Source organism: Leptopilina heterotoma, unplaced genomic scaffold (assembly GCF_015476425.1).
Source record: "Leptopilina heterotoma isolate Lh14 unplaced genomic scaffold, ASM1547642v1 Lhet_187, whole genome shotgun sequence".
Classification (NCBI taxonomy): domain Eukaryota; kingdom Metazoa; phylum Arthropoda; class Insecta; order Hymenoptera; family Figitidae; genus Leptopilina; species Leptopilina heterotoma.
In genome coordinates this window covers 858,492-886,065 of record NW_025110906.1, presented here as the reverse complement: position 1 = coordinate 886,065, position 27,574 = coordinate 858,492, and the positions used below count along the sequence as shown (strand labels likewise).

Below are 27,574 nucleotides of genomic sequence, written 5' to 3'. Positions count from 1 at the left end.
ATATGAAACAAATAGTTAATTTTTATTAAATTGTTTTCTTAATTAATTAATTAATTAATTTTTAACGTTAAATAGTAGTTATCTTATTAATTTAATATTAAGGAAATTATTATTACTCCAATAAATTGTTAATTGTAATAATTAGTTACAAAGCATTAAGTAACGAAAGGACGAATCAGTTTACGTTCATGTGCCTCTTCTTTTTTATGCCAACCAAATTCACAGCTAATTAATATTGCTGCCATTATAAATCCTAAAAGAAATTCAATTAAAAATATAATTATTGAAAATTTGCATCTATTTAATACTTCATTATTAATTAATTTATTTATTCAATAAACAAACGGGGATAAAACCGTACAGAGATTTATTTATTAACATTACTAATAACAATAAAAATAGTAATAATAATAATAATAATAATAATAATAATAATAATAATAATAATAATAATAATCATAAAATGTTTTTAGGATTTATCATTTATTATATTAATTAATTTATTTTAATTTTTTATAATTTATTTATCATATAAATTAATAAAAATTATTAGGATGATAATTTACAAAGTAGAGGCAAAGTAGAAAAAGTAATTGTAAATGTAGAAAAAATTTTTTTTTCTAAAATTATATAGTTAATTTTGCGTAATACAATTCTTTTACAACAGTGACTTGAAATTAAAAAATCAGTTTCAGGGATTTTTTTTAAAGAATGTAGGTAAACAGTATGTGCAGTGCGTTAAATGAACAAGGTGTAATTATATCGAAATAATTCACTGACATTTGAAATAATACACTTCTTAGAATATTAAAGAAAAAAGAAACTAATTATTGCACTTTAAGACAAAAGATTTATGGACAAGATTGAAATATTTACTGTTCATTTCCTTTCAGTCAGTTTTATCGTAAAAAAAATATGTATAATATCAACTGAAATATGATTTTTCTTCAAATTGCATAATTTCCAAATATTTTGAATATAAATTTAAGACTAAATTTTTGAACTAAAAATCTAAATTCGGTAAATTCTAAGAGAGATTTAAAAATTTATTTAATACCGATTTCACTCAATTAATTATTCATCTTATTTAATTATTTAATTGTTTAATTATTTAATTATTTAATTATTTATCTTATTTATTTCCTTAATTAATTTAATTTTCATTAAATTTACTATTAATTTCAAATTGAAATTATTAAGTTCATTTTATTTACCTAATTTTTAGTTTATTTTCAATTTAATTTATTTAATCTTTAATTTAATTTTAAGAATTAATTAGATTAATTATTATTTATTATTCGAGTAATTAATTTTCTTACCAATGGCAAGGACGAAAAATATTCCCTGCATATCGCCCATATTAACTTTATGATTATCAGCTTCTTGATTATTTGCACCGCTCTCCCAGCACTCATCTTTTAATGGCATCCTTTCGAGAATCCATTTGTCGATTAATCCCGTTTCATGCATTCGTTTCAATCTGAAAGCAATAAAAAATTATATTTAAAAAAAAGTGATAAATAAATATATAAATTATAAAGTAAAGAAGGTAAAAAAAAACATTAGGTAAAAAAAAATATGATTGATAACTACCCTGGAACCCCGATTTAGTGGACAATCGGAACTTTAGTGTAAAATTAGCAATTTAACATTTATAAAAAAAAATTGAAGGTTAAAAAAGTAAATCTAAAAATAAACTAAAAATACAAAAAAAACTAGAAACAAAAGATGGAAAAAATTATGAAGCATAATAATAAAATCTTAATATTTTTTTTTGTTCATTTTACACTAGAATTCCGATTTATTGGAATTTTTTAGGAATATCCACTAAATCGAGATTCCAGTGTACTTTTTAATATTTTTTACATTTCTTACTTTATATATTTTCATATAAAACATATTTAAAAGTGCTAAATTGCTTATTTAATTAAACTACACTGGAATCCCGATTTTGTGTATATTCCTAAAAAAATTTCAATAAATCGGAATTGTAGTGTAAAATGAACCATTTAATAAAAGAAATTAAAAGTTACCATTTAATAAAAGAAATTAAAAGTTAAAAAACTAAATCGAAAAATAAAATAAAAATTCGAAAAAAAACTCAAAAAACAAAGGATGAAAGAAATTACGAAGCATGAAAATAATTAAATTCTAATTTAAAAAAAAATTCCGTAGACATTACGAAAAAAAATTTCTATTCACTCGGAATTATAGTGTAAAATAAGCAATTTAACACTTTTAAATATATTTTATATAAAAATATAAATACATAGAGTAAAAAATGTTTTTAAAAAATATTATTGAAGCTACACTCGAATCCCGATTTAGTGGATATTCCTTAAAAATTCCAATAAATTGGAATTCTAGTGTAAAATGAACAAGTTAATAATTTTTAAAAAAAGAACATTAAAAAAGTAAAAATGAAAACTCGAAAAAAACTCAAAAAAGAATAGAGCAATAAATTACAAATCAGAAAAATAATTATATAACTGAAAAAATTTACAAAAAAAAAAAGAAAATTTTCAACAAAAAAAAAATTCAATCCTTACTCTCTGTTAATCATTGTCAAATAAGGACTGTCCTTGCTAATCATCATGGCAATTGGTTCACTGATAAAATCCTCACTACTAAGGGAAAAATGACAACGTCCCGTTTCAGTGAGATCTTTTCTCATGAGATATTTCAATGATGATTTCCAATCAATTAAAACATGAGTTCCATCTTGAACACGACTGACAATATTCATATCACTCGTTGAAATGTGTCGCTCAGCTTTTGAAAGTAGTTCCAGATATTTTGATTCCTCAGTATTTTCAAGGTAATCCTCGAGAAAGCTACCATTCGGAAAGCCCCAGGTGAATTCTGCGTTTCTCTCGAGAAGATCGTCAATTGTCGTAACAGTGTTGTCCATTCTTGGAAATGTGAGAAATGCCACTAAACTTCCGGAATAAGTGGCCACAAGAACCATTACACCCAACCACCAAGTTCCAACAATTAGACGAGAGCTGTCCTCTTGTGGCAAATGCATTCCACCTGTTTTTTGTTTTCTTTTCATTTTTAATTCATCTTCAATAAAATTTCAATTACATTCCTCAAAAAATTTTAAATTATTTTCAAAAATTTCAATAAAAATCTTAACAATAATTCAAATAATTGTATAATAAAATAAAAAAAAATGTTAATTTAATTTAAAATTTAAAATTTATTTTTTAAAGTAAAAAATAAAAATTTAGAAATTTAATTATTATTTTTAGTAATCTCTGTAAAATTCTAGCCAAATTCAATTATAATGTTTAAAAATTTTATTAAAATTCGTTTAAAAAATTCAATTATTTAAAAAAATGTTGATATAATTTTTTTTAAGGAAAGTTAATATTTTAATTAATAATAAAAACAACTACTACTTATAACTACTCGAAAATTCGATTATTTTCTAAATTTTTTTACTAAAATTATTTACTAAATCATTTATTTTTCATTATTTTTGCGAATTTAATTATTAAAAAGATTATTTTCAATTGAATATCTTATTCAGAAATTTTAAAAAATTACTAAAGATATTATTATTCAAAATTGAAGTCTTCAAAAATTTCAAATTAAAATCTTTTGCAATTTTATTATTTAAGAAAGTTTCTACAACAATTACTCTCTCAGTATTCAATTATTTCTAAAATCTTTAATAAATTTCATTAACTTCTGTAAGAATTGAATTATTCAAAAATTTAAAAAAATTCACTTAAAATGCAATTTAAAATTAAATTATTTTCAATTTAATTTGACAAAATTTCTATTACTTAAAACTTTTTCAATTTATTGTATATTATCAAATATGCAACTAATTTCATTAGATATTCAATTAAATTGAAATATTTTGAAAATTATTTTTATTTAAATTTCAACAAAATTATCTGATGCTAATAAAACTAAAAAACAGAAACTAAAAATTAAACAGAATAACTGAAAAAACACTAGGAACAAAAATTAAAAACAACTAAAAATTAAAAATTAAAAACTACAATAAAAAAACTAAAACTTAACAACTAAAATAAAATAAGTAAAAAGCTCTAAAAAGTAAAAACAAAAAATAACTAAAAGAATAGAAAATAATAACTACACAAAAAAAATTCACACTTTTTCTAAGGATATCGAATTGAGAATAAAAATGAATCAAAAATGTTGCGAAGCAACGTTTTGATTCGTTTTTAGTCTCAATTTGATATCCTTAGAAAATCTGTGTAACCAAAAAGCAAAAACTAAAAAAAAAACTAAAAAAATATATTAATAAAAAATTAAAAATAAAAAATACATAGAAAGCAAATATTAGAAAAATAAATTGAAATATTTCGAAATAAGAAAAAATTTTTTCTTATTTTGACGAAATTCAATTAATCAATAAATTTATTAATTCCTCCCTCACCCCACCCCTTCTATTATACTTTAAATTTTCCTATTTATTTCTTAATCGACTAATTTTTTTATACAAAAAATATTCTAGGGTCAGTTGGGGTAAATAGAAACAAGGGGTAAATCGGAACAGTAGTTATTTCAGTTAAATAAAAAATTTTTAAAATAAATACGGCCTTACATCTTGAAGCTTATATTACCCCCAACAAGTTCTAAGTATTTTCCTATTTTCCGTTTGTCAATTAGCAGCAGTATATATACAAAAATATTTCCTATTGCACAAAAAATTGAAAATCAAAGAAGACACCCTTTCACTTTCTTGACTCGCTTTTGGAAAAAAATTAACTAAAAATTCATATTAAAATTTATATTTATTTCTTATTAATACTACAACAAAAATCAGCTTTGATTTTTTAATTTTGCAAACTTTAATTAAAAATATGAGACTGTTTCTATTTACCCCTAAAAACTGGAAATTCGGGGTAAATAGGAACAGCAGAAATTTCAATAATATTTCTTATAATGGAAAGAGAGAAAATTGTTTCTTTCAAACTACAACACTATTTTCAGCATTATATATGAGAATAAGAGAGAAAAGAAGAAAAAAATAAAGAAAAAAACCTTTATTTGTGAAATGTGTTTCATCTTTTGGCTTTAAAACTCGACTTTTTTAAAAAAAAGCGCAATTTTCTTCTTTTTTTGACGGCCATTTTTATTTTGAAAAACTGACATCGGATTCGTAATCAGCGACCTCAAAAACCCTCAAGTAGTCATTTTCATTAGCTAAGCCTTATTTAATTTTCGATTTTGTAATTTTGTTGTAAATCTTGCCATAAACATTCTTTTTTATTATTGTTTGAATTAAAAAATTGTGAATTCTTTATTGTACTATAAATTTTTTTCACAAAGTAGAATAAATTTGTGGGTGTTGGGTGTTTAGAAATCAAAAATATTTTTATTTTTGTCAAAGTTGTGAAGGTTTAAAGTCAAAAGTGGTTTTGATCGAAAACGCTGGGCGTTAAAGGGTTAAACTTACGTAATGCATTATTATTTATTAGTCTGAATTATTTTATGACTAACATCATTTTTATGTAATTCTTTGTATCTTTTAACATTTCCATACTTGAAATTGATTTTTTCTTAAATTTTGTAAGAAATAATCAACTGTTCCTATTTACCCCTAAATTTTAGCAAAGTTGAAAAATTTAGGGGTAAATACAAACAGTTGATTATTACGATTTAATGATTCCCATATTTTTTACTACTCCATAAAATTGTTCCACGGAAGTGAAATAATAACTCAACACACAAAAAAAACCAAAAGTATTCGGATTTAAAAGAAAAACTTATGTTATTGGTAAAACTTAGCAAATCTGTTCCTATTTACCTCAACTGACCCTATATAAAATTCTAAATAAAAAATATTTTTAATCAAATTTTTTTTTTTAAACAATATCAATGTACCATTGATAATTGTATATGATTATACAATGCTAATGGAAGAAATGTTGCTTAAAGTGAATGTAAAAATAGATGATAATTTACTTAGGTACATCCTTCTTTGACATGCCTCAGGTATTAACTATAATATTTAGTGTACAGAATATGAAGAGAGACAAGGCTGATGAGTTGCGTTGAATATATATATTATTTATTATCATTATATTATTAAACGTTACGCTTCCAAGAACGAGATGATAACACACCTTGTTGAAGAAGAGCTCCATAGACGTACCACACACATTGATATGGAGTGTTAAGACCAACAACCTTTTGTGCGCTAATCGCCGGTTTTGGACTCAATTTATTCATCAGGTATAAAATTAGTCCCATTATTATTATTGTTGAACTCAAAACGGCCCAGGTCTTTAATGAAAAAGAAATTGAATAATTAATATAAATGTAAAATAGATAATAAAAGAAAACAAAAATTGTGATGAAAATAATAAATCAGTAGTAACAGACATTTAAAGTCAGACAAAGGGATTTTCTACTTGTTTTCATAACCAGCGGCAAACGCTAATAATATTTGGACAAGTTTTCTATATTAATTCTGTAATTTTTTCCAATTAGTTGTGTCAGTAGTAACAGTCATTTAGAGTCAGACAAGATTTAACGTAAATTTTTCTTAGTATAGTAAAGGTAATTTTGGGTCAGACAAAAAAAAATACGTAAATTTTTTTCTCTCTGTATAATAAAAGTCATTTAGAATCAGACAAAAATTTTTTACGTATATGTTTTTTTTTAGTAGTAAAGGTAATTTAGAGTCAGACAAAAAATTATTGATATTTTTTCTCAGTAGTAAAAGTCATCTAGAATCCAAAAAAAATAAACGTGATTTTTTCTCAGTAGTAAAAGCTATTGGTTTGAAAAAAACATTTAAAGTCAGACACATGTCTTTCTCCTTTTTTTATAATCATCAGCAAACGATAATAATATTCGGACAACTTTTCTACTAATTCGATAGTTTTTTTTTTCAATTAGAAGTAGTAAAAAGTCAATTAGAATCAGACAATTTTTATAACGTATTTCTTTTAAGTAGTCAAGGAAATTTAGAGTCAGACAAAAAACTGTAAATGACAGAGAATTGACAAAAAATGTAAATTATATTTCTCAGTAGCAAAAGTCATTTAGATCCAGACAAAAAATGTGCATAATTTTTTCTCAGTAGTAAAAGACATTTAGAGTCAGTCAATATTTTTTACGTAAATTGTTTCTCAGTAGTAAAGGTAATTCAAAGTCAAACCAAAAATTGAACTTATTTGTTTTCAGTAGTAAAACTAATTTAGAATCAGACATAAAATGTACGTAATTTTTTCTCAGTAGTAAAAGTCATTTAAAGTCGGACAAAAAATTTTTTAAGCAAATTATTTCTCAATAGTAAAAGCCATTAGTTGAAAAAACATTTAAAGCCAGACAAAGATCTTTTTACTTTTTTTTATGATCAACAGCAAACGATACTAATATTCGGACAACTTTTCTACCAATTCTATAATTTTTTTTTCAATTAGTAGTAGTAAAAGTCATTTAGAGTCAAAAAATTTTTTTTTACGTATTTTTAAGTAGTTAAGGAAATTTAGAGTCAGACAAAAAATTGTTTATATTTTTCTCAGTAGTAAAAGTCATTTAGAGACAGACAAAGATATGTACGTAATTTTTTCTCAGTAGTAAAAGACATTTAAAGTCTGACAATATTTTTTACGTAAATTGTTTCTCAGTAGTAAAGGTAATTAAGAGTCAGACCAAAAATTGGACTTATTTTCTTCAGTAGTAAAAATAATTTAGAATCAGACATAAAATGTACGTAATTTTTTCTCAGTGATAAAAGTCATTTAGAGTCAGACATGACTTTTCGTAGATTTGCAAAAAAAAACTACTTCAATTTACGATATAGTAAAGAAATTTTAACAGAAAGTTACTACTAAAAAGTGAATTTACTTCCACTAATAGTTCATTTCTAATTTTAAAATTAATGTATTAATTTGTCTGACTAATACTGTCGTTTACTACTTATATACGAATAAGAGACAAGTTGATAAATTTGTGCCTGACTTTAAATGACTTTTACTACTGATAATAAATTTCAAAAATTATGAGTCTGACTAACATTTATCTATACTACTAATAGAAATTTGACAGACAATCTTATTGTTAGTTAACGATTGTTTATTATTAATACTGATAACACATTCAAGAAAATAATTTGAAAAACTTTTGTCTGACTTTAAATGGCTTTTGCTACTGATCCGAAGGTGAAGAAAAATTCCTGAAGACTGGAATTATATTAATTAATATTTAATTGGTGTAAAAAATTTACTTAACAATTAATTAACTAATAATATTATTATTATTATTATAATTATTTATTATTAACATTATTTAATAAATAAATTACTATTAATTATTATTATTAACATTAATAATTTATCTATTAAATAATTTCGATAAAAAAAATTGTCGACTAATTTTTAATGAATATAGATATAATTTCTAATAAAAAATCAACTAAATTTTATGAAATGGAAATTTGTGCATGTATTTAAATTTAAAAAAACTGAAATATACTTCTCCTGTAAATGGAGCAATGAACAACAATGCTCGAGACAGTATTTTTGGCTTTGGTGCCAACAATGTATAAGTTTGTACTGAAATTGGTATTGTATAATTAATAATTTTCTTCTTATTTTCATAGACAGTGTATATGCAAGCAGCAAAGAATACTTTATTGTTTCTCGTCATTTCCAAAACACTTTCCGGTAATTTCTGACCCACTGACATTCCACTTCCCTCGTAACTTAAATTATCTGACAACTGTAATATATTTTAAAAAGAAAACAAGAAAAGAAAAAAATTTAGAAAATTAGAAAATTCATAATTAGTTTGTATGCATTTAAAAAAAAAATTTCAGGTTTTTTTAATTTTTAGATTTTTTAATTAATTGATTTCTTATATAGTATATTGTTTCAATTTAAGAAAAAGTTACCCTTTTTGAAACCAATGAGCGTGGTGCATTGTCGACTGCTTTTGAGACACCCGTATTATTTGTCGCCAATATCACTTGATATGAAAAATTTAATTTTTTACTCAATTCATCGATAATGTCGAAAGTTAAACCCTCATAATTTGGTACACCATTTTTTGAATATTGAACAATCTGCCACGGTGGATTCTAAAATAATTTTCAAATTTATTTTTTTAAATTTACCTACTTATTGAATTTATTTATTTTTTTTTTTTTAATTTATTTTTTATCATTATATATGGTCTTTGAAATAACCAAATTTTAAGATTTTTATCAATGAATTACGCAAGGTAGTTATATTAACAAAAAAAAATTGAACATAGTGATACATATCATACAGAATTATTTCTGAAAGTATGAATTTTTTTTTTTAAAAAGCTTCAACAACTTTTATTTAAAAATATAATAACAGTATGACCCAATTATTTTTAAATAAAAATCCAACATACAATGAAGAAAATTTGAATAGCAAATAATTATGTAATATATATAAAAATACGAATGTGCTAATTGGCAGGAATATTAAATAATTCAAAAAAAAAAAAAAAAAAAATTCAAGGTATACAAAATGCGGTGAAATAAATTTGAATAGAAAAATTGTATGCAATACGTATATAAAATAAACTCACATGATAGGTGATGATTGGCAGGGTTTTACCTCGAAAGCCATAATCAATATGTGGGAATACAGAATCTGATAAATTAGATCCCGGACCTGGAGACCACGACCCGGAGGGAATTAATTGTCCCCTTCCTGCCAGAGTGGAATCAAACGAATTTCCCCAAGTTATCGCGGATCCAATACTCCAAGTCAAGCATTTACCGCAATTACCATCGGATGTCGATCTCTCTGCATTCAGGGCTTTCTGTCGCAAGCAATCAAAAAAAAATATTAAATTACTGACAATTGTAAACAAGAAAAAAAAGAAAGATAATTTTATTTACAGTCGAAACTCAATAATTAGAGGTTTCCCACTTATATCCAGGTTCGACTGTATCAAATTTAAATTAATATTTAATTCCAATCAATTTCTATTAAAATTATAATTTATTTAATTATTTTTTCATATTAATTCTAACAACTTTTTATTTCTATTTCTATTTTCCTAATTTATGTCCATTATTTAAAATTTTTTAATAGTATAAATAAAGATACAAAAAAGAAATAAAAAAAATATTTATTTTTAATTTTTATTGCAATATTTTAACTTTTTATTTCTATTTCTATTTTCCTAATTTATGTCCATTATTTAAAATTTTTTAATAGTATAAATAATGATACAAAAAAGAAATAAAAAAAATATTTATTTTTAATTTTTATTGCAATATTTTACAAATTTAATTATTGTATTTATATTGATTAGATATTAATTACCAACATTTATGTTTTCAATAATTTCCTGTACTCTTTCTTCCTTCGTTAATCTGAGAACTTCAAATTCCTCGTCAGTTACTCTTGAGAATAAATCTAATTCACTTTTATAGGAGATTTCCAGCGCAAACGATAAGGCTTTTGTCAATTCTTTCAGGTGACAAAATAAACCTGACTGAAATATTATAAGTTAATTTTTTTCTGAATTTTTAAATAAACAAAAAGTTAAAATTCAAAACAGTCAAAATAATTTTAAAAAATATTTTAAAAGAAATAATTTAATTAAACATGTCAATTAAAATTTAATTAAAAATTAATAAATTATTAAAAAAGTAATATGAATAATGTACAAATATAATATCTATGAATACAATATTTATGAATAAGAAATTTATGAATAAAAAATGTATGAATAAAAAATGTATGAATAAAAAATTTATAAATACAATATTAATGATTATAATTCATAATACAAATATAGTATTTACAAACAAAAATATATTTTAACAAACAAAAATAATAATATATAAATCTAGAATAATAAAATATTGAAATTATCGAAGTAAATTACTTCACAAGAAGGATCAAACTTCGTATGATTATAAATAAAGGCGACATTTTCGCCCTCAATTAATCTTTGCGCTAAAGCTGTTATATTTGTTTTACGTCTCGATACATCGCTCAATATGAAGAGCCACTGATTACCAGGATGAACCATTTTCATTGACCTTGCCTGTGAAGAAAATATTATTTTTATCTATTTTCATATAACACACATAACTTTCAAAAGTACAAAAAACAATATGGAAAAATTATCCTATAATTATTTTTATTTGGAAAAGTAATGAAAAAATTATCGTAAAATTATTTTCATTAGGAGAAAAAAAGTAAAAAAATTACCATAAATATAGAATTTCACTAGAATCATTATCTATGAATTCTAGTAAATATTATACAGAATTTCACTAGAATGATTCTATAGAATTTCTACATGAATTTTATTAAATTTTAGTTAATTAAATTTAAAAAAATTTAAATTCGTGAAATAACATTTTTCAAAACTTTATATTATTGTGTAATTAAATTTAACATTTGATTGCTATGACAAATTTTAATGAATTTTAGTGAAATTATTTAAAAATACAGACAAAAATGAAAAATTACGGACCAATTACCGACAAAAATATAACCAGTCTAAATCAAATTAGAGAACATTTTACTTAAAAATATAAATTAAATTTTTTCATAACTTCATATTTTATATTAATTAAAGATGACCGAGTAATAAAATCATTATTTTATATTATAAAAATATTGAACTTCTTCAAAATTATTTTCATCATTTCAATTCAATTATTATTTTTAGGAATTTTTCACTAAAATTTTTCAATCAAAATTTTGATTTTTCAATTTTTCAATTTCTTCAATGAATTAATTTTTGAAAAAATTCTTCAACAATTTTTAAAGTCCATTCATTATCATTTACGATATTCAATATTACAAATTTCAATTATTTGTAAATTCTTCAATTAAATATATATATTAGAAAATAAAAACTTCAAATAATATAACAAAAATTAAATTACACTTTTTCAAAAACATTAATTTCAAAATTCAATTATTTTCTAAAATTCATTCTATAATGCTTTTAATATTCAATTATTATCTAAAATTTTAACTGAAATTCATTTTTAAATCAATTTCTATTAGAAAATTCTAATAGAATTCAATTATTTAAATACAAAAATTAATAATTTATTAAAAAATTGAATGTTTCTTAAAATTGAATTCTCGTAAAGAATTTCATCAACATATATTTAAATAATTAAATTCTTTCGATGATTTTTAAAAAAATTTAAAAGAATAATTACATTTTCCGAGAAATTTGATTAAAATTGTATTAAAATTGAAAATTAAAAATAATTAAAATTCTGCATTGAGTTTTATTATTTATGAAAATAATTGAATTCCTAAGAATTTTATTTTTTTGTTAACATAATTAAATTTCTGCGAAGGATTTTATTACTCTTGAAAACAATTGAATTTCTGCAATAATTTGTAACTTCTCCAAAATTCAATTTTTTTTGTGTTAGCTAAAATTTTTCTATAAATCCATTATTTTTAATAATTTTTGAAAAAGTTTCTTGAGAATTTTCAAATTCATTTGTTTTTAACTGAAATTCATTTTCAAATCAATTTTTATTAAAAAATTTTACTAGAATTCAATTATAAAAATACAAAAAAATAATTTATTGAATATTTGACTTAAAATTCAATTCTCATAAAGAAATTTTATGAACAAATTTTTAAGTAATTGAATTCGTTTGACGAATTTTAATAAAATTGTTATTGTTTAATACCTAATAATTACATTTATCGAGGAATTCGATTAAAATTTTATTAAAAATAATTGAAATTCTGCGATGAGTTTTACTATTTATGAAAATAATTGAATTCCTAAAAAGAATTTTATTATTTAGAAAAATAATGGAATCCCTGTAAAAATTTTATTATTTAGAAATATAATTGAATTATATTGCGAAGAAATTTGTAACTAATTGAATGTCTGTGAAATTTTTATTATTTTATGAAAATAGTTAAATATTTGCGTAGAATTTAATAAATTTTTTCTTTCAATAATTGAATTCTTTTAGAAAATTTTCTTGAAAATAATAGATATTGAAAATCAATGAATTAGGGAGAATTTTTGAAAATAATTGAAATTTTGACAAGAATTTTTATTATAATTTGTGAAAATAATTGAATTTCGGGTAAGAATTATATTATTTTTAAAAATAATTGAAATTTTGACAAGAATTTAAAAGAATTTTTGAACAGAATTGAATTTTTGCGAAGAATTTTATTACTTTTGAAAATAATTGAATTTCTAAAATCATTTGTAATTTCTCTAAAATTCTCCAAATTATATCGTACAATTTACGAACTCTTTTCGTCCTTTTTTAATCAAATTACGGATTACGAAATTCTATAGAAACTATATTTCTATTTAAATTCTATAGAAGTTTTCTAGCTCGGTATAATTATTAGTACTAGGAAAAATAATAATACGAAACTAATAATAAATTGTAACTAAAATAATAATCAAAGAAATAATAAATTGTAACTAAAAAAATAATCAAAGAAAACATTGTAAAAGAATGTTAATAAAAAAAGTATCATATAATTATTTTTATTAGGAAAAGTAATGAGAAAGAATTATCATATAAAAATAATTGTTTCTAGTAGGAAAAATAATGAAAAAATTACTACAATATTATTTTTATTACTATGTGGATAAAAAATGATCTCACCACTTCAATTAATGGTATCACCATATCAACTTTAACAATAGCCATAAAACAATATCCCAATTTTTCAAATTCAAAATCACTTAATGTTTCAGTAATTTGTTTCCTCAGGGCAATCTCATCTTTATCATATTTTATTGCAAATAAAGATCTCGATGCTTGCTTTATTTTCTTGTTGGGCAATTGTATCGACAAAGATTTTAATACTTTACTGATTGTGTCCCTTTCTTAAAAACAAATATCAATCATTTTATAATAATAATAATATAATTAATAATTTAATTTTTAATATCTCATTGATTTTTTTAAAATTCAAAAGATGAAAATTTGAAATTGATTAATTTTCTATTTATTTTCATTAATCGATGAATTTCTTACTGTTTTTAGTAATTAATCAATTTTGCAATTATTTAACTATAATACTTAACTTAATATTTATACATTTTTGTTCGAATAAGTTTGAAAAATCTTTTTTTTTCCTCATACTTACGAAAAGAAGTGTCATAAAGAATGTTAATTTTGTTCCACGATAGGGCACCGGAAACTCTTAAGTCCAAGAATAATTGAGGTAACTCCTGTCCAGGATTTATGAGAGGTATGCTAATACCTTCCTGATCTGGCAATCGTGGACAATCGGAACCTGTTGAAGGAATTTTTTAAACATAGCTGAGAATTGAAAATACATGTTCTCGATTCTTAGAAAAACTATTAAATTATAAAATTTATAAATATTTCATATTTAAAGATAAATAAATTGAATTTAAAATTTTTTTTAATCAAAAAATTTTCACAATTTTTCGAAGAGTGTAACTTTTTTCAGAAATTCATTGTATGCTTTTTTCTATAACAAATTTCGTTTTTTTTGAGGAATTCGATTAAAATTGCATTAAAAATAATTGAAATTATGCAATGAGTTTTATTATTTATGAAAATAAATAAGTATAATAATAAATAATTATAATAATAATATAATAATAATAATAATAATAATAAATAATAATAATTAATAAGGATAAGTTTTTTTCGAATTTTTTTTTCGTTTTTTTTTTTATGCAAATTTTTCTCTTGTTTATTTATAAAAAATAGAAAATTGTTAATTGTTAAAAAGTTACACAGTAAAACGTGAAGTGTTAAAATAACACCAGAATGGATTAAAATAATCTGCAACAGTTTAATCCCTCTAGGATTAAATTAACACCAGAAAGGATTAAAATAATCTATTTTGCTGTTATTTTTAACTATGAATGAAATTTTACTTTAAATAAAACACCAAAGTCAACGATTTGTCAAAAATCAACGAATTAAGCTTCTCCAGGGAGAATAGTAAATTAGTAAGTTAGTTACTAACTTAGTTACTAACTTACTAACAAACTTAGTAACATATTTACTAAATTCAATTGTGTTCAAATATTTTAAAAAAATCTCATCTAAATTTCAATTCTCTTTATAAATAATAAAATTCTTCTCTGATATTCAATTATTTTACAAAATTTTAATCAAATTCTTTTCAAAATTTCAATTATTTTCAAAAGCTTTCTAAAACTCAATGATTTTCAATATCTACTACTTCAATAGAATTTTACAAAAAATTTCCATTATTAAAAAAAAATTTGAATAAAATTCTACGCAAACATTCAATTATTTTTATAAATAATAAAATTTTTTACAGGAATTCAATTATTTACAAAATTTTTTTATAAATTTCTTCGCAATAATTAAATTATTTTCATAAATAAAAACTTTTTTACAGGGATTCAATTATTTTTTTATAAATAATAAAATTCTTCTTAGGCATTCAATTATTTTCATAAATAATAAAACTCATTGCATAATTTCAATTATTTTTAATGCAATTTTAATCGAATTCCTCAAAAAATGTAATTATTGTTAAAAATTTTATTAAAATTCGTCGTCCAAAGAATTTAATGATTTAAAAACTTTGTTGCTAACATTTTTATTAAAATTTAATTTCAAAAAACATGAAATTAATAAATTATTTATTTTTGTATTTAAATAATTGAATTCTCGTAGAACTTACTAATAAAAATGGTTTTAAAATTGAATTTCAGTTTAAATTTTAGATTATAATTAAATATTAAAAGCATTATAACGTAGATTTTTTAGAAATAATTAAATTTTGAAAAAGTTTTAAATTAAAATTATTGAAATTCTTAATTTTTAATATTTTTGACCAACAATTCTGTAGAATATTAATTCTTTTTAAAAGTTTAATAGGATTTTTATTGAAATTATTTCAAGTTTTTATTTTCAAATATATATTTAATTGCAGAATTGCCGAATAATTGAAATTTTGTAAAATTGAATTGTAAACGAATGAATTTGAAAATTCTCAAAGAAATTTTTTAAAAATTATTAAAAATAATGGATTTATTGAAGAATTTTAGTTAAAAACACTAGAAAAAAATTTAATTTTAGAGAAGTTACAAATTATTGCAGAAATTCAATTATTTTCAAAAGTAATAAAATTCTTCTTAAGAATTCAATTATTTTTACTAATAATAAAACTCATCGCAGCGTTTCAATTATTTTTCATACAATTATAATAGAATTTTCTTGCAAAAAGTAAGTATGTTCAATGCAAGTTGTAATAAAATTCGACAAAAGAATTCAATTATTTAAAAATTTGTTATTAAAATTCTTTATGAGAATTGAATTTTGAGAAACATTCAATTATTCAATAAATTATTTACGTTTGCATTTGAATAATTAAATTCTTGTAGAATTTTCTAAAAAAATTGATTTTCATTTCATAAAAATGAATTTCAGTTAGAATTTTAGATTATAATTGAATATTAAAAGCAAGATAGCGTGAATTTTTAGAAATAATTGAATTTTGAAATTAATTTTTTTGAAAAAGTTTAATTGAATTTTCTTTTATATTATTTGAAGTTTTTATTTTCTAATATGCATTTAATTAAAGAATTTAGGAATAATTGAAATTTCGTGAAATTGAATATTGTAAACAAATGGATTTGAAAATTGCCAAAGAACTTTTTCGAAAATTATTAAAAATAATCGCGATTTAAAGAAGAATTTTAGTTCAATATTATTGAAAATAATAATTGAATTGAAATAATGAAAATAATTTTGAAGAAGAATAATATTCTTATAATATAAAATAATGATTTTATTACTTGGTCATGTTTTATAATAATTAAAGATTATTTTCTACATAATTTTTAATTATTTTTTATGAAAATAAATAAATAATTGAAAAAATTTTATTATTTTTAAAAATAATTGAATTATTTTGCGAAGGAATTTACAAAGAAAATTTGTAAACTATTATTTCCCTCTGAGTTTAAAATTTCAATTTTTTGTAAAAGTAAATTTACTTTATTTATTACTTAATCGAAACGAAACAGTTTATCCAGTGGAATGGCTAATTTTGAATTTTCCCAAGATTAAGATCATATTTCAGCTAAGAGTATTTAGTTTTCTCTAGAGGGAAATAAAGATATACTAGCAAACACTATTTGCGTTTTCTGCCAACGTATTTGAGGAAACAAGGGAAACTCGAGAATCACCTCAGTATTTCGCAAATACTTTAGGGACACAAGAAACGTGACACTTATACAACATTGCTCATTAATTTTAATGTCAAATGAAGTCCAGCAAAATTTATATTTGCAATGCCTTGTGCGCATTTTACGCCCTCACCATTTCTATATAACCAATCGCGAAGACAATAATATTATATCTTTTATACACCTGCTTGGAAAAATAATTATAAGACAAAGAAAAAAATTAATAATAAAAAAAAATTATATTTCTCTGTATTATTTATTTCTTGTCTCTCTCTTCTTTGAATTATTTATTTTGTGTGTTGACTTTTAAAAATATTTTTAAAAAATAAAATAAATTAAATTAAAAAAAAAATAAAAAAATATTTTTTAAATAAAATTAATTTACTTAAATTTAAATTAATGAATTAAATTTTTCAAAATTAATATTAAAAATAATATTTCACCTGTAATGGCAATATGTACAAGTCCATCTTTTTTTGCTTGCTTAAATAATACCCACGTCCATTGACAAGAGGCGATTGACAATAATATCGTGAAATCTAAAAAACAAGAAATATAAGAATTTACTAAATTTAAAAAAAATTGGCAATATTATCAAGAAAAATAATTTTGTTGACATATCTTATTTACTAAACAAAAAAATTCGTAGTAAACCTCAAAAAAAAAAAACCAACAAATTTTTATTATTAAAATAGAAAATAATTTTAAAAAAAGAAAATTTTTTGCAAAAAAAAAACAGTAAATTGTTATTATTAAAAATATAAATAATCCAAAAATAAAAAGAAAATTTAAAAAAAACAGCAAATTGTTATTATTAAAAAGGAAAAGAATTCCAAAATAAAACTTATTTTAAAAAAACAGAAAATTGTTATTATATTAAAATAGGAAATAATTCAAAAATAAAGCAAAATTTTTTCAGAAAAACAACAAAATTGTTTATTACAAGAAAGAAAAATAATTCAGAAATAAAATAATGTAAAAATTTAAATAATTTAATTTAATTTGACAATTGTTTCGAGAAAAATTCTGGGAAAATTTAAATAATTTTATTTAATTTTATTTAAAATATAAAATGATTCAAAAATAAATCCACATCAGAATAAAATAATAATTATTAAAATAAAATACTTTCATATAGGTAGTAAATTAAATTAACATAAAAATAAATAAAAAAAAAGAAATTACTCCTTTCAATAATTAATAGATTACCTCGTCCAAGAGTAAATCTTGATAATGAATAAACTTTTACATCAATTCCACCAACTTTCATCCATTTATTTATAACACCATTTATTGTATCGGCAATTTTTGTCGAAACGTTTTGATGATGACCGTCATCTTTTAGAAAACTTTTTTCTATAACAACAGCTTAAAATAAAAGAAAAAATTAATGAGGACTGAAAAAAAATATTTTAAACAAATGGAAAATTCTATTTAAGAAATTAAAAAGCAAAATTTTTAAGAGCAACTGTTTAATAATTAAAAAGCGAGTTCAAAAATTAAAATATTGCAGGCAAAAAATTATAAAATCGTTTTCAAAAATTATAGAATCAGTTCAAAAAATTCCAAATGACGTTCTGGAACTAATTCACATATTACAAAAAAAAAGAAAAATGATTTTTGTATTTTAAAAATTGATAAATGTCCTACAATTAAAAAGCTTGTTTAAACATTCAAAAATCGGTGAGAAAAATTATAAAATCGTATTCAGAAATTCAAAATGACTTTGGTAATTAAAAATATTGAAAATAAATTAAAACTATGAAAAAATGGGGAAACATTCTTGGAAAATTCAAAATTTTTTAAAAAATTTATATTCTGGAATTACTAACTACGCATATTACAAAAAAAAAATTAATTTTGGAACCTTTGAAAATTATAATCTACTATATTATTTTATAGATTTTTTTTTGTTAAAATTTTTTAAAATCCTAATTAAATTCTTTTGAAGAATTTCTTTTAATTTTGTCAAATTTTTAGGTTTTTTTTTTAATAATTTTAATTGAAAATTTTGAAAGCATTTGAATTTTATAAAGAAGAATTTTATTAAAATTATTTTGAAAATAATTGAATTTCTGAGAAGAATTATATTATTCGTAAAAATAATTTAATTCTTGCGAAGAATTTTACTATATTTTTTAAAAATAATTTAATTGTTCCAAAGAATTTATTAAAATTTTAGGAAATAAATGAATGTTATGTAAATATTTGAAAATAATTAAATTCTTTCAAGAAATTCAATTAAAAGTTGTTTCAAAAATAATTGAATTTCTGTAAAGAATTTTATTAAAACTAAGTATATTCAAAATAATTGAATTCATTAGAAGAATTTTATTATTTTTTGAAAATATAATTGATTTCTTTCAATGTTTTTGACAAATACATTTAAAAATTGGCATTGAAAGTAATTTAATTTTCATATGGAATTTTTAAAAATATTTTAAGAATAATTAGATTATTTTTAGAGAATTTTAAATTCTTGTTGAAATAATAATTGTATTTCATGGAAATTTTTGAAAAGATTTAAATTCTTTCGTGTAATTTTATTTAAATTGCATTAAAAATAATTTAATTCCTAAAAGAATATTAGTATTTATAAAAATGTAGTTGAATTGTTTCGAAGAATTTATTAATTTTAGGAAATAATTGAATTTTATGGAAATATTTAAAAATATTTGAATTCCTGCAAAAAATTTTACTATTTATGAAAATAATTGAATTATTGCAAAGAATTTTACTATAATTATAAAAATAATTGAATTGTTTCGAAGGATTTATTAAGATTTTAGAAAATAATTGAATTTATTCGAAATATATTGAAAATTTTTTTAAAATTGATTTCTTCCAAGTAATTTAATCAAAATTGTTTTGAAGATAATTGAATAATTGAATAATAATTAAAAATAATTGAATTTCCAAGGATTTATTAAATTTTTAGAAAATAATTTATTAATTATTTCGTGAAATTTTATATCGAATGAAGAGAAAAATTAAATTTTTTCGAGAAATTTTATTGAAAATCAATGTATTTTTGCAAAGATTTTACTATTTTAAAGAATAATTGAAATGTTTCGAAGGATTTATTAAAATTTTAGAAAATAATTGAATTTTTACAAAAAATTTTACTATTTTTTAAAAGTAATTGAATTCTTATGAAGAATATTGTATTAAAATTTTTGTAAATATAAACAATAATAATTAATTTGGTATAGGTGCTTAATTAAGTCAATTTTTTAAATTATATATAATATCTATAATAATAATTAAAAAATCAAGTTTAAAAATTAAAAAATCAGGAGCTAAAATTATAAAATTGTTTTCAAAAATTCCATAATGACTTTAAAAAATATAAATTGGTATAATTATTCATTAATTAAAAATCGAGTTTTAATTAATTAATTTAGCTTTAAAATTCTATTTAGGCTATAAAAATAGATTTTATTTCAAATCTAATATGTAGTATCTATAATAATTATTAAAATAAATTCATAACAATAAATATTAAACTATAATATTTTTTTAAGATAATAAATTTAATATAATATTTAAAAACTAACCCATTGTTGCATTTGAAGTTATAAGCGATGGATAATCATTGTAACTATAAACAATTTTAACAACAAACAATAAAAATAATAGAGTTATCATTTTCAGTGAGTTATGCGAACGAAAGAATTTGATTTACTGCGAAAAAAATTCTATCATACAATACTAAATGAAAACCTTGACATCAATTAATGATTTCATTATATTTTACGATAAAAGTAATTTTTTTTCTCTTACTTGAATCTAAATCTATTTCAAATAAACTAGCAATCCAGTAAAATACCTGGAATTGAAAAGGTCATTAAATAAATTTATTATAAGCGGATCGAAACTCCATCACATTTCTCACATCTCTTGAAATTAAAAATAAATTATTTCTTCTTTTATTTTGCAAATAATAAAAAAAAATTAACCTATTTATTTGAGATCATAAATTCTAAATCACTTTTTTAAAGAAAATCGATTTTTTTAAATATAATTATATATTATACTAAAACAAAGATATTTAAACAGTATTTATTTAAAATACAATAATTGAAAAAAAATGTTTACATTTCATTTAACTTTAATTTTAAATTACCTAGTCTCTTATTACCAATTCTTTATTTCGAATTTTGTACCATTTTTTCAAAATTTGAATTAATCGCTATTTCCATTTACGTAGTACTTGAATTTAAATTTCCCTCCAAAAAAAAATTGCAACACTTACGACGCCACTCGGGAGTTTTCGGCAAATCATCGTGAATGTTCGCTCGGTAAAGATTGTGTGCAGACAGAGGTTAATAGTCGTGGTTGTGAGGTTGGAATCCGCAGAAATATGTGGTATATATACGCCTATATAGTTTATTTTTTTTTAAACTAAAAATCCACGTAATTAATAGACGCGTCAGTGGCAACAATCTGATTTTCTTTCAATTTGATTATTCCGGTGATTCATAGAAAAGTTGTCATGCTAATGGAAATTGCAATGGGTTGAAATTTTGTCAATAGTTTATATTGCTTTTGTTGAAAACTGTCAACAGATATTCACACATTATATTGTATATATGAGAGGCGAACGAACGAAAAAGAAAAGAAAATGTGTTAGAAGAAGAAAGAAAAATAGTGACAGAATAAGGTATAGAGTGAAAGTAAAAAAATAGTCAATTTTTTATCAAAAGTGACAATTGAATTTCAACTTTGATCGCACGTTTGCATTTTTTTTTTCTATAAATTTTAAAAATGATTGTTGAAGAACCTGTGCAACAAGGGATGTTGCTTTTTCCACCTCAAGGAATGTTAGGCCAGCTCAAGGTTAGTTAGTGATATCTTTGAATAGGTGTATGCATAACATTATGGGATTTTATGCTATACACAAAAGCAGTGCTTACCTTTTATCTATTAAATATTTAGAAATAATTTTACGATTAGCTCGACTTTTGTTTTTTTTTGTTCTGAATTGCAAATTTAGATTATTTGCAAGAGTGTTTATTTTTGTTTACAATCTTATGTATTTTTTCTATTCTATTCTATTTTTCCTACTTCAGGGTGGCCACATGTCAGTAAAGTCAGGGAAATGTCAGGAAAAACAACTTTTGTCAGAGAAATTTAGAAAATTGAGATTTCTTTCGACTTATTTTCAAAAATTGCAACTTTCTCGATTTTTCTTACAAATATTGCAACAAAATACATTTTTTAGTATTAAATGTAACTCATTTCGACTTTTATAGTACGAAAAATAACTATAAAAAAATTTTTCATAAATTATTTTTGAATCATTTTTCTATTTAAATTTTCGAAATGTACAATTAAAAAGATTTTCAATAATTGAATAATAAAAAATATTTTATTAAAATTCATCAAAAAATTAGTTTTTTTTTAAGTAAAAACTCTTTTAAGAAATTCACTTCTTTTCGAAAAATTATTAAAATATTTTGAAAAACAACTTAATTCTTAGAATTTTTTTATCATAATTTTTTAAGATTTAATTATCTTCGAATGAAGCAAATAAAAATTAATTTTTTTGGACTTATTAAAAACTTATTAAATTATTATATTTTTAAAAACAACTTAATTCTTAGAATTTTGTTATCATAATTTTTTAAGATTTAATTATCTTCGAATAAAGCAAATAAAAATTAATTTTTTTGGACATATTAAAATTTTGGAGAAATCATGGTCAGATTTATAATTAAAATTCTTCAAAAATTTGATTATTTTTATTTTTTGAAAATATTATACCCTAATAAATTTAAGAAAAAAACATGGACAGTTACAATTATTATAAGAAATTGAATTTTCGTATTTAAATAATTTAATTCACGAACAACTTTTGGAAAATTATTTAAAATAAATTATATAATTGATTTAGAGATGAAGTTTAATTGAAAATTATAGAAAAAAATTAAATTTAGGAAGGGTTATAATTGTAATTTTTAGAAATTATTAAATTTTATAAATTTTACTCATTTTCCGTAAACTTTCATATTTTCCTGTGAAAAGAATTTTGTCAGGGAAAATAATTTTAATGTCAGTAAATTGTCAGGGAAATTGATAAACTGAAACTTGTGACCACCCTGTACTTGTTATAATTTCTAATGCTAATATTATAACTATTAACTAATATTATAATTATAATAATAATATTTCTATATTTTTGCAGAAAAGTTGGCATAAAAAGTTTTGTCAATTATTCAGAGCTAGTAATTATGGAATTGATAGATTGGAGATATACGATAATCAGGATGAGGCTTTGACACAACTTACCCAACGGATTATAACACTCGAAGCATGTGTTAAAATTGCACCTATTAATCAGCCGAATGTGTTCACTGTAAGTCTGATACACTGACAATTTATTTATTTTGTAAATATCCAGGCTTCGCACTCATCTACTGAAAATCTACTATTTTTCTACTTTTTTTTACCATTTGCTACAATTTGGATACTTTTTTTACATTTAAGACAATATCTACTATTTTAGTGAAATTTCACAAGAGAATTCAATTACTTAAACAAAATGTTTGTAAAATTCTTCGCAAAAATTCCATTTTTTTCATAAATAAGAAAATTCTTATCAAAAATTCAATTATTTTCATGACTAAGAAAATTTTGACAGAAATTCAATTATTTGAGATAATATTTAAAATTTTTTGAAGAAAATGAATTATTTAAAAGAATTTTTATAAAATTCTCCGAAAAAAATCAACTATTTTTAATAATTTTGATAAAATTTGTTTCTAAGAATTCATCCATTTATAATACAATTGTAATTATTTTCCCGAAAAAGAAATTCATTATTTTAAAACATTTTAATAAAAAATTCTGCAAAAAATTCATTATTTAAAAAAATGTAATAACATTTTTTGCATAAATTCAATTATTTTTACAAATAATAAAATTTTTTCTATGAATTCAATTATTTAAAAAAATGTTAATAAAATTCGTTGCAAGAATTCAATTATTGTTATATGTATGTAGTAAAATTCTTCGCAGAAATTCTATTATGTTCAAAAATTTTAAGAAATTCTAGTAAAAATTTCAATTTTCTTTAAAAATAATAAAACTTTTCTCTAAAATTCAATTATTGTTAAAAATTTTCCAAAAGAATTCAATTTTTCAATAAAATTCTACGCAAACATTTAATTAATTTCATAAATACTAAAATTTTTTACAGAAATTATTTTGATAAATAATAAAATTCATTTTAGGAATTCAATTATTTTCAGGAATAATAATACTCATCGCAGAATTTCAATTATTTTTAATACAATTTTAATCGAATTCCTTGAAAAATGTAATTATTCTTAAAAATTTTATAAAAAATCGTCGAAATAATTCAATTATTTAAAACTTTGTGGTTTGATAAAATTCCTTTAAAGAATTCAATTTTGAGAAACATTCAATTATTGAATAAATTATTTAGTTTTTTATTTAAATAATTGAATTCTCATAGAATTTTTGAGATGAATTGATTTAAAAATGAATTTCAGTTAAACTTTTAGATAAAATTGAATATTAAAACTATTATATCGTAAATTTGTAGAAATAATTGTATTTTTAAAAGGTTAAAACCGTTTAAAAATTAAAATCTTTGAAAATTTGAATTTTTCATACTTTTAATTAACAATTCTGTAGGATTAATTTTTTAAAAAAGTTTAATTGAATTTTTTTCGAAATTATTTCAAGTTTTTATTTTCTAATATGTATTTATACGGATTGAATTATAAATGGATTTGAAAATTCTCAAAGAACTTTTTCATAAATTATTGAAAATAATTTGTTTAAAGAAGAATTTTAGTTAAAAATTCTGGAAAATAATAATTGAATTGAATTGATGAAAATAATTTTGAAGAAGTTACAGTAAAAATATGTATTCTTATAATATAAAATAATGATTTTATCACTCTGTCATCTTTAATTATTATAAGTTATTGAATTTTAGTTTTTAATTTGAAATTTTTGACAATCTTAATTCCTATTGGAAAATAATAATGAAAAAAGTGAATATTTTTTATAAAAAATCAAAAACAAGGGAATTACCTACTTATTCAAATTATGAATTGACTAAATAACGAATTTTTTTAGTCGTAAAATTTTCGATAGCTACATTTTACTCCTTTTTTCAGTCTGAAAGCTACTTTTTTAAAATTAATTCTTGAGTGCGAAGCCTGAAATATTTCTTAATTACAAAGTATATTTGAATGTGGAAGAATATTTTCTATTAGACAAGGATTTTTTATATAAATTTACATTTTATATAATTGAATTTTCAAATATACAGGTTGTCACAAAATCGGGTATCCATCATTTTGGTTGCTTCTCGGAAACCGAAATGACCAGTTGGATGAGCGCCTTTCAATCCGTGGCATTTAAAGACACAGCCTCGAGTCAAACAATAGAGGAGGACAATGATTTATATTGCACAAGTGGCGAGGGAATTTTCTCCGTGAAACTTGTCGAGACCGAGGCCTCCAAACTCTGCGGTCTTGAGCCGAAGAATTACACTCTAATTGTCGCCGCGGCAGAAATCAAATTACTAAACGGCGAAACACCCCTCTTCACCTGGCCCTACAGATTCATAAGAAAATACGGCTACCGTGATGGAACATTCACCTTCGAGGCCGGTAGAAAATGTGAATCAGGCGCCGGTTCATTTCGTCTCGAGCACAAAAATCAACAAGAAATATTCCGCTGTATCGAGTCGAAAATGAAGTACATGAAAAAATTGCTCAGCGGTGAAACTAGTCCAAGTATAGAGTGCAACGATGCACAATTTCACGCCGCCCTATCAATGGAGGCAAGATCACGCTCACCATTGCCACCATCGCCAAACAGTTCCAGTCATCTAATCGACATCGATTTCTCCACCTCATCACAAAAACTCCTCAACTCCTCCTCCTCCATCGAATCCACCCAACTATTCAAACCCCCGCCGCCAATTCCAAAACAAAAACCAATGAAACCCCCCCGCAAAGCAATATTCACCACCGTCCTCGACAAAAAGCACCTCGAACTCGAATTCCCCGAGACATCGACACGAGGAAAATATCGCCGCCTACATCCAATTGGAAACCACGATCACGACAGTTCCAGTAATTCAAGTTCACAAAACGACAAGCACTCCTACGATCTCGTCGAAGTGAGAAATGACGCCTGGCGAACACACGGCATCGACAGGGTACCACACATGGAGAGATTGAACGCATCGTCGAGTGATTCGAATAAAGATGACGATTCACCGTACGAAACTGTCACGCCACTGCCACTCAGTTCACAGGGTTCAGTGAGAAGTAAGTTAAACAGTAATGATGCAACCACTGCCAATTCACCAATTTCACCAATCATTCACAATACATTTCCAATCAAGTCCGATGACTCTGATTATGATAAACTTCAATATTTCGGCACTATTCATAAGTCCGATCCAAATCCCGCTTATAGAACTCCAAATATTACAATACCAAGATCACTGCCACTTGTTCAAACAATATCAGACGCAAATGATCACAGTCAAAATAATTATGATTTAGTTGAGAATTATACGCAAATGGTCAATGAAATGAGCGCTGTGAGACTCGCTGATGATAGTCATTTAGGTTACGGTGTAATTAGAAAAAAAACCGCTAACAACACAGACCCTGAATATAAGCTTTATAACGATACTGAATACGCAATTGTCTCAAAACCCAAGAGAGTTTAAAATAATGTTTTTCTTTTTTGAAAAACTGATTTTTTAGTCGACAATTTCTTTTAATTGTGCGATATTTCAACTTTAAAGTTCCCCTTTTTTGATCAACAAAATGAAAGAATATTTAATGGAAAAAAATTAATTTTCTATTAAGAAAAGATTGTATCTTGAAAATTGTTTACTCGTTTTCGCTAATAATTTGAAAAATATGGCTATTTGTTTATACAAGAGGCTAAAAAAAGAAAAAGAACAACTTAAAAAATTCAAAATAATCAAATAATTGCCTTCTGCAGGGCTCGAACTACGACCGCAAATTCTGTAAAAGTCCATAACTTTGCTTGAAGTCCGTAAAAGTCCGTTTTTTTAAAAAAAAGGTCCGTAAAGTCCGTAAATTGTACGATATAATTTAGATAATTTTAGAGAAATTACAAATGATTGCAGAAATACAATTATTTTCAAAAGTAATTAAATTCTTCGCAAAAATTCAATTATTTTTATAAATAGTAAAATCCTTTGAAGAAATTCAATTCTTTTTAAAGCAATTTTAAATAGAATTTCTCGAAAGAATTTAAATTTTCAAATATTAACATAAAATTCATTTATTTCCTAAAATTTTAATAAATTCTTCGGAACAATTCAATTATTTTTAAAAATAGTAAAATTCTTCGAAAGAATTAAATTATTTTTACAAATAATAAAATTCTT

At 22.0% G+C, this 27,574-nt stretch overlaps 2 protein-coding genes across 2 annotated transcripts; one reads left to right on the top strand and one right to left on the bottom strand.

Moving 5' to 3' along the window:
• Positions 1–115: 115 nt before the first annotated feature.
• Positions 116–20,802, bottom strand: LOC122500479 (ionotropic receptor 93a). Its single transcript, XM_043609421.1, has 14 exons — positions 20,712–20,802; positions 18,364–18,522; positions 17,598–17,693; positions 14,097–14,246; positions 13,610–13,833; positions 10,870–11,031; positions 10,306–10,473; positions 9,556–9,792; positions 8,888–9,073; positions 8,470–8,715; positions 6,111–6,270; positions 2,550–3,033; positions 1,320–1,480; positions 116–253 (listed from the first exon to the last, which is right to left on the bottom strand). The coding sequence occupies exons 1-14, from the start codon at positions 20,800–20,802 to the stop codon at positions 156–158; spliced, it is 2,622 nt and encodes an 873-aa protein (XP_043465356.1). The 3' UTR covers positions 116–155.
• A 660-nt stretch (positions 20,803–21,462) lies between these two features.
• LOC122500497 lies at positions 21,463–27,307 on the top strand. Its single transcript, XM_043609455.1, has 3 exons — positions 21,463–21,993; positions 23,342–23,512; positions 25,463–27,307. The coding sequence occupies exons 1-3, from the start codon at positions 21,922–21,924 to the stop codon at positions 26,879–26,881; spliced, it is 1,662 nt and encodes a 553-aa protein (XP_043465390.1). The 5' UTR covers positions 21,463–21,921; the 3' UTR covers positions 26,882–27,307.
• Positions 27,308–27,574: the final 267 nt, after the last annotated feature.

Bases quoted from the DNA above. Each gene is read 5' to 3' on its own strand.
- LOC122500497 (XM_043609455.1), top strand. From the start codon at position 21,922: ATGATTGTTGAAGAACCTGTGCAACAAGGGATGTTGCTTTTTCCACCT. The intron at 21,994-23,341 runs GTTAGTTAGTGA...ATATTTTTGCAG, and splicing joins GAATGTTAGGCCAGCTCAAG to AAAAGTTGGCATAAAAAGTT. The intron at 23,513-25,462 runs GTAAGTCTGATA...TCAAATATACAG, and splicing joins ATCAGCCGAATGTGTTCACT to GTTGTCACAAAATCGGGTAT.
- LOC122500479 (XM_043609421.1), bottom strand. From the start codon at position 20,802: ATGATAACTCTATTATTTTTATTGTTTGTTGTTAAAATTGTTTATAGT. The intron at 9,793-10,305 runs GTTGGTAATTAA...TGCTTGCGACAG, and splicing joins AAATTATTGAAAACATAAAT to AAAGCCCTGAATGCAGAGAG. The intron at 8,716-8,887 runs GTAACTTTTTCT...AATATATTACAG, and splicing joins GCTCATTGGTTTCAAAAAGG to TTGTCAGATAATTTAAGTTA.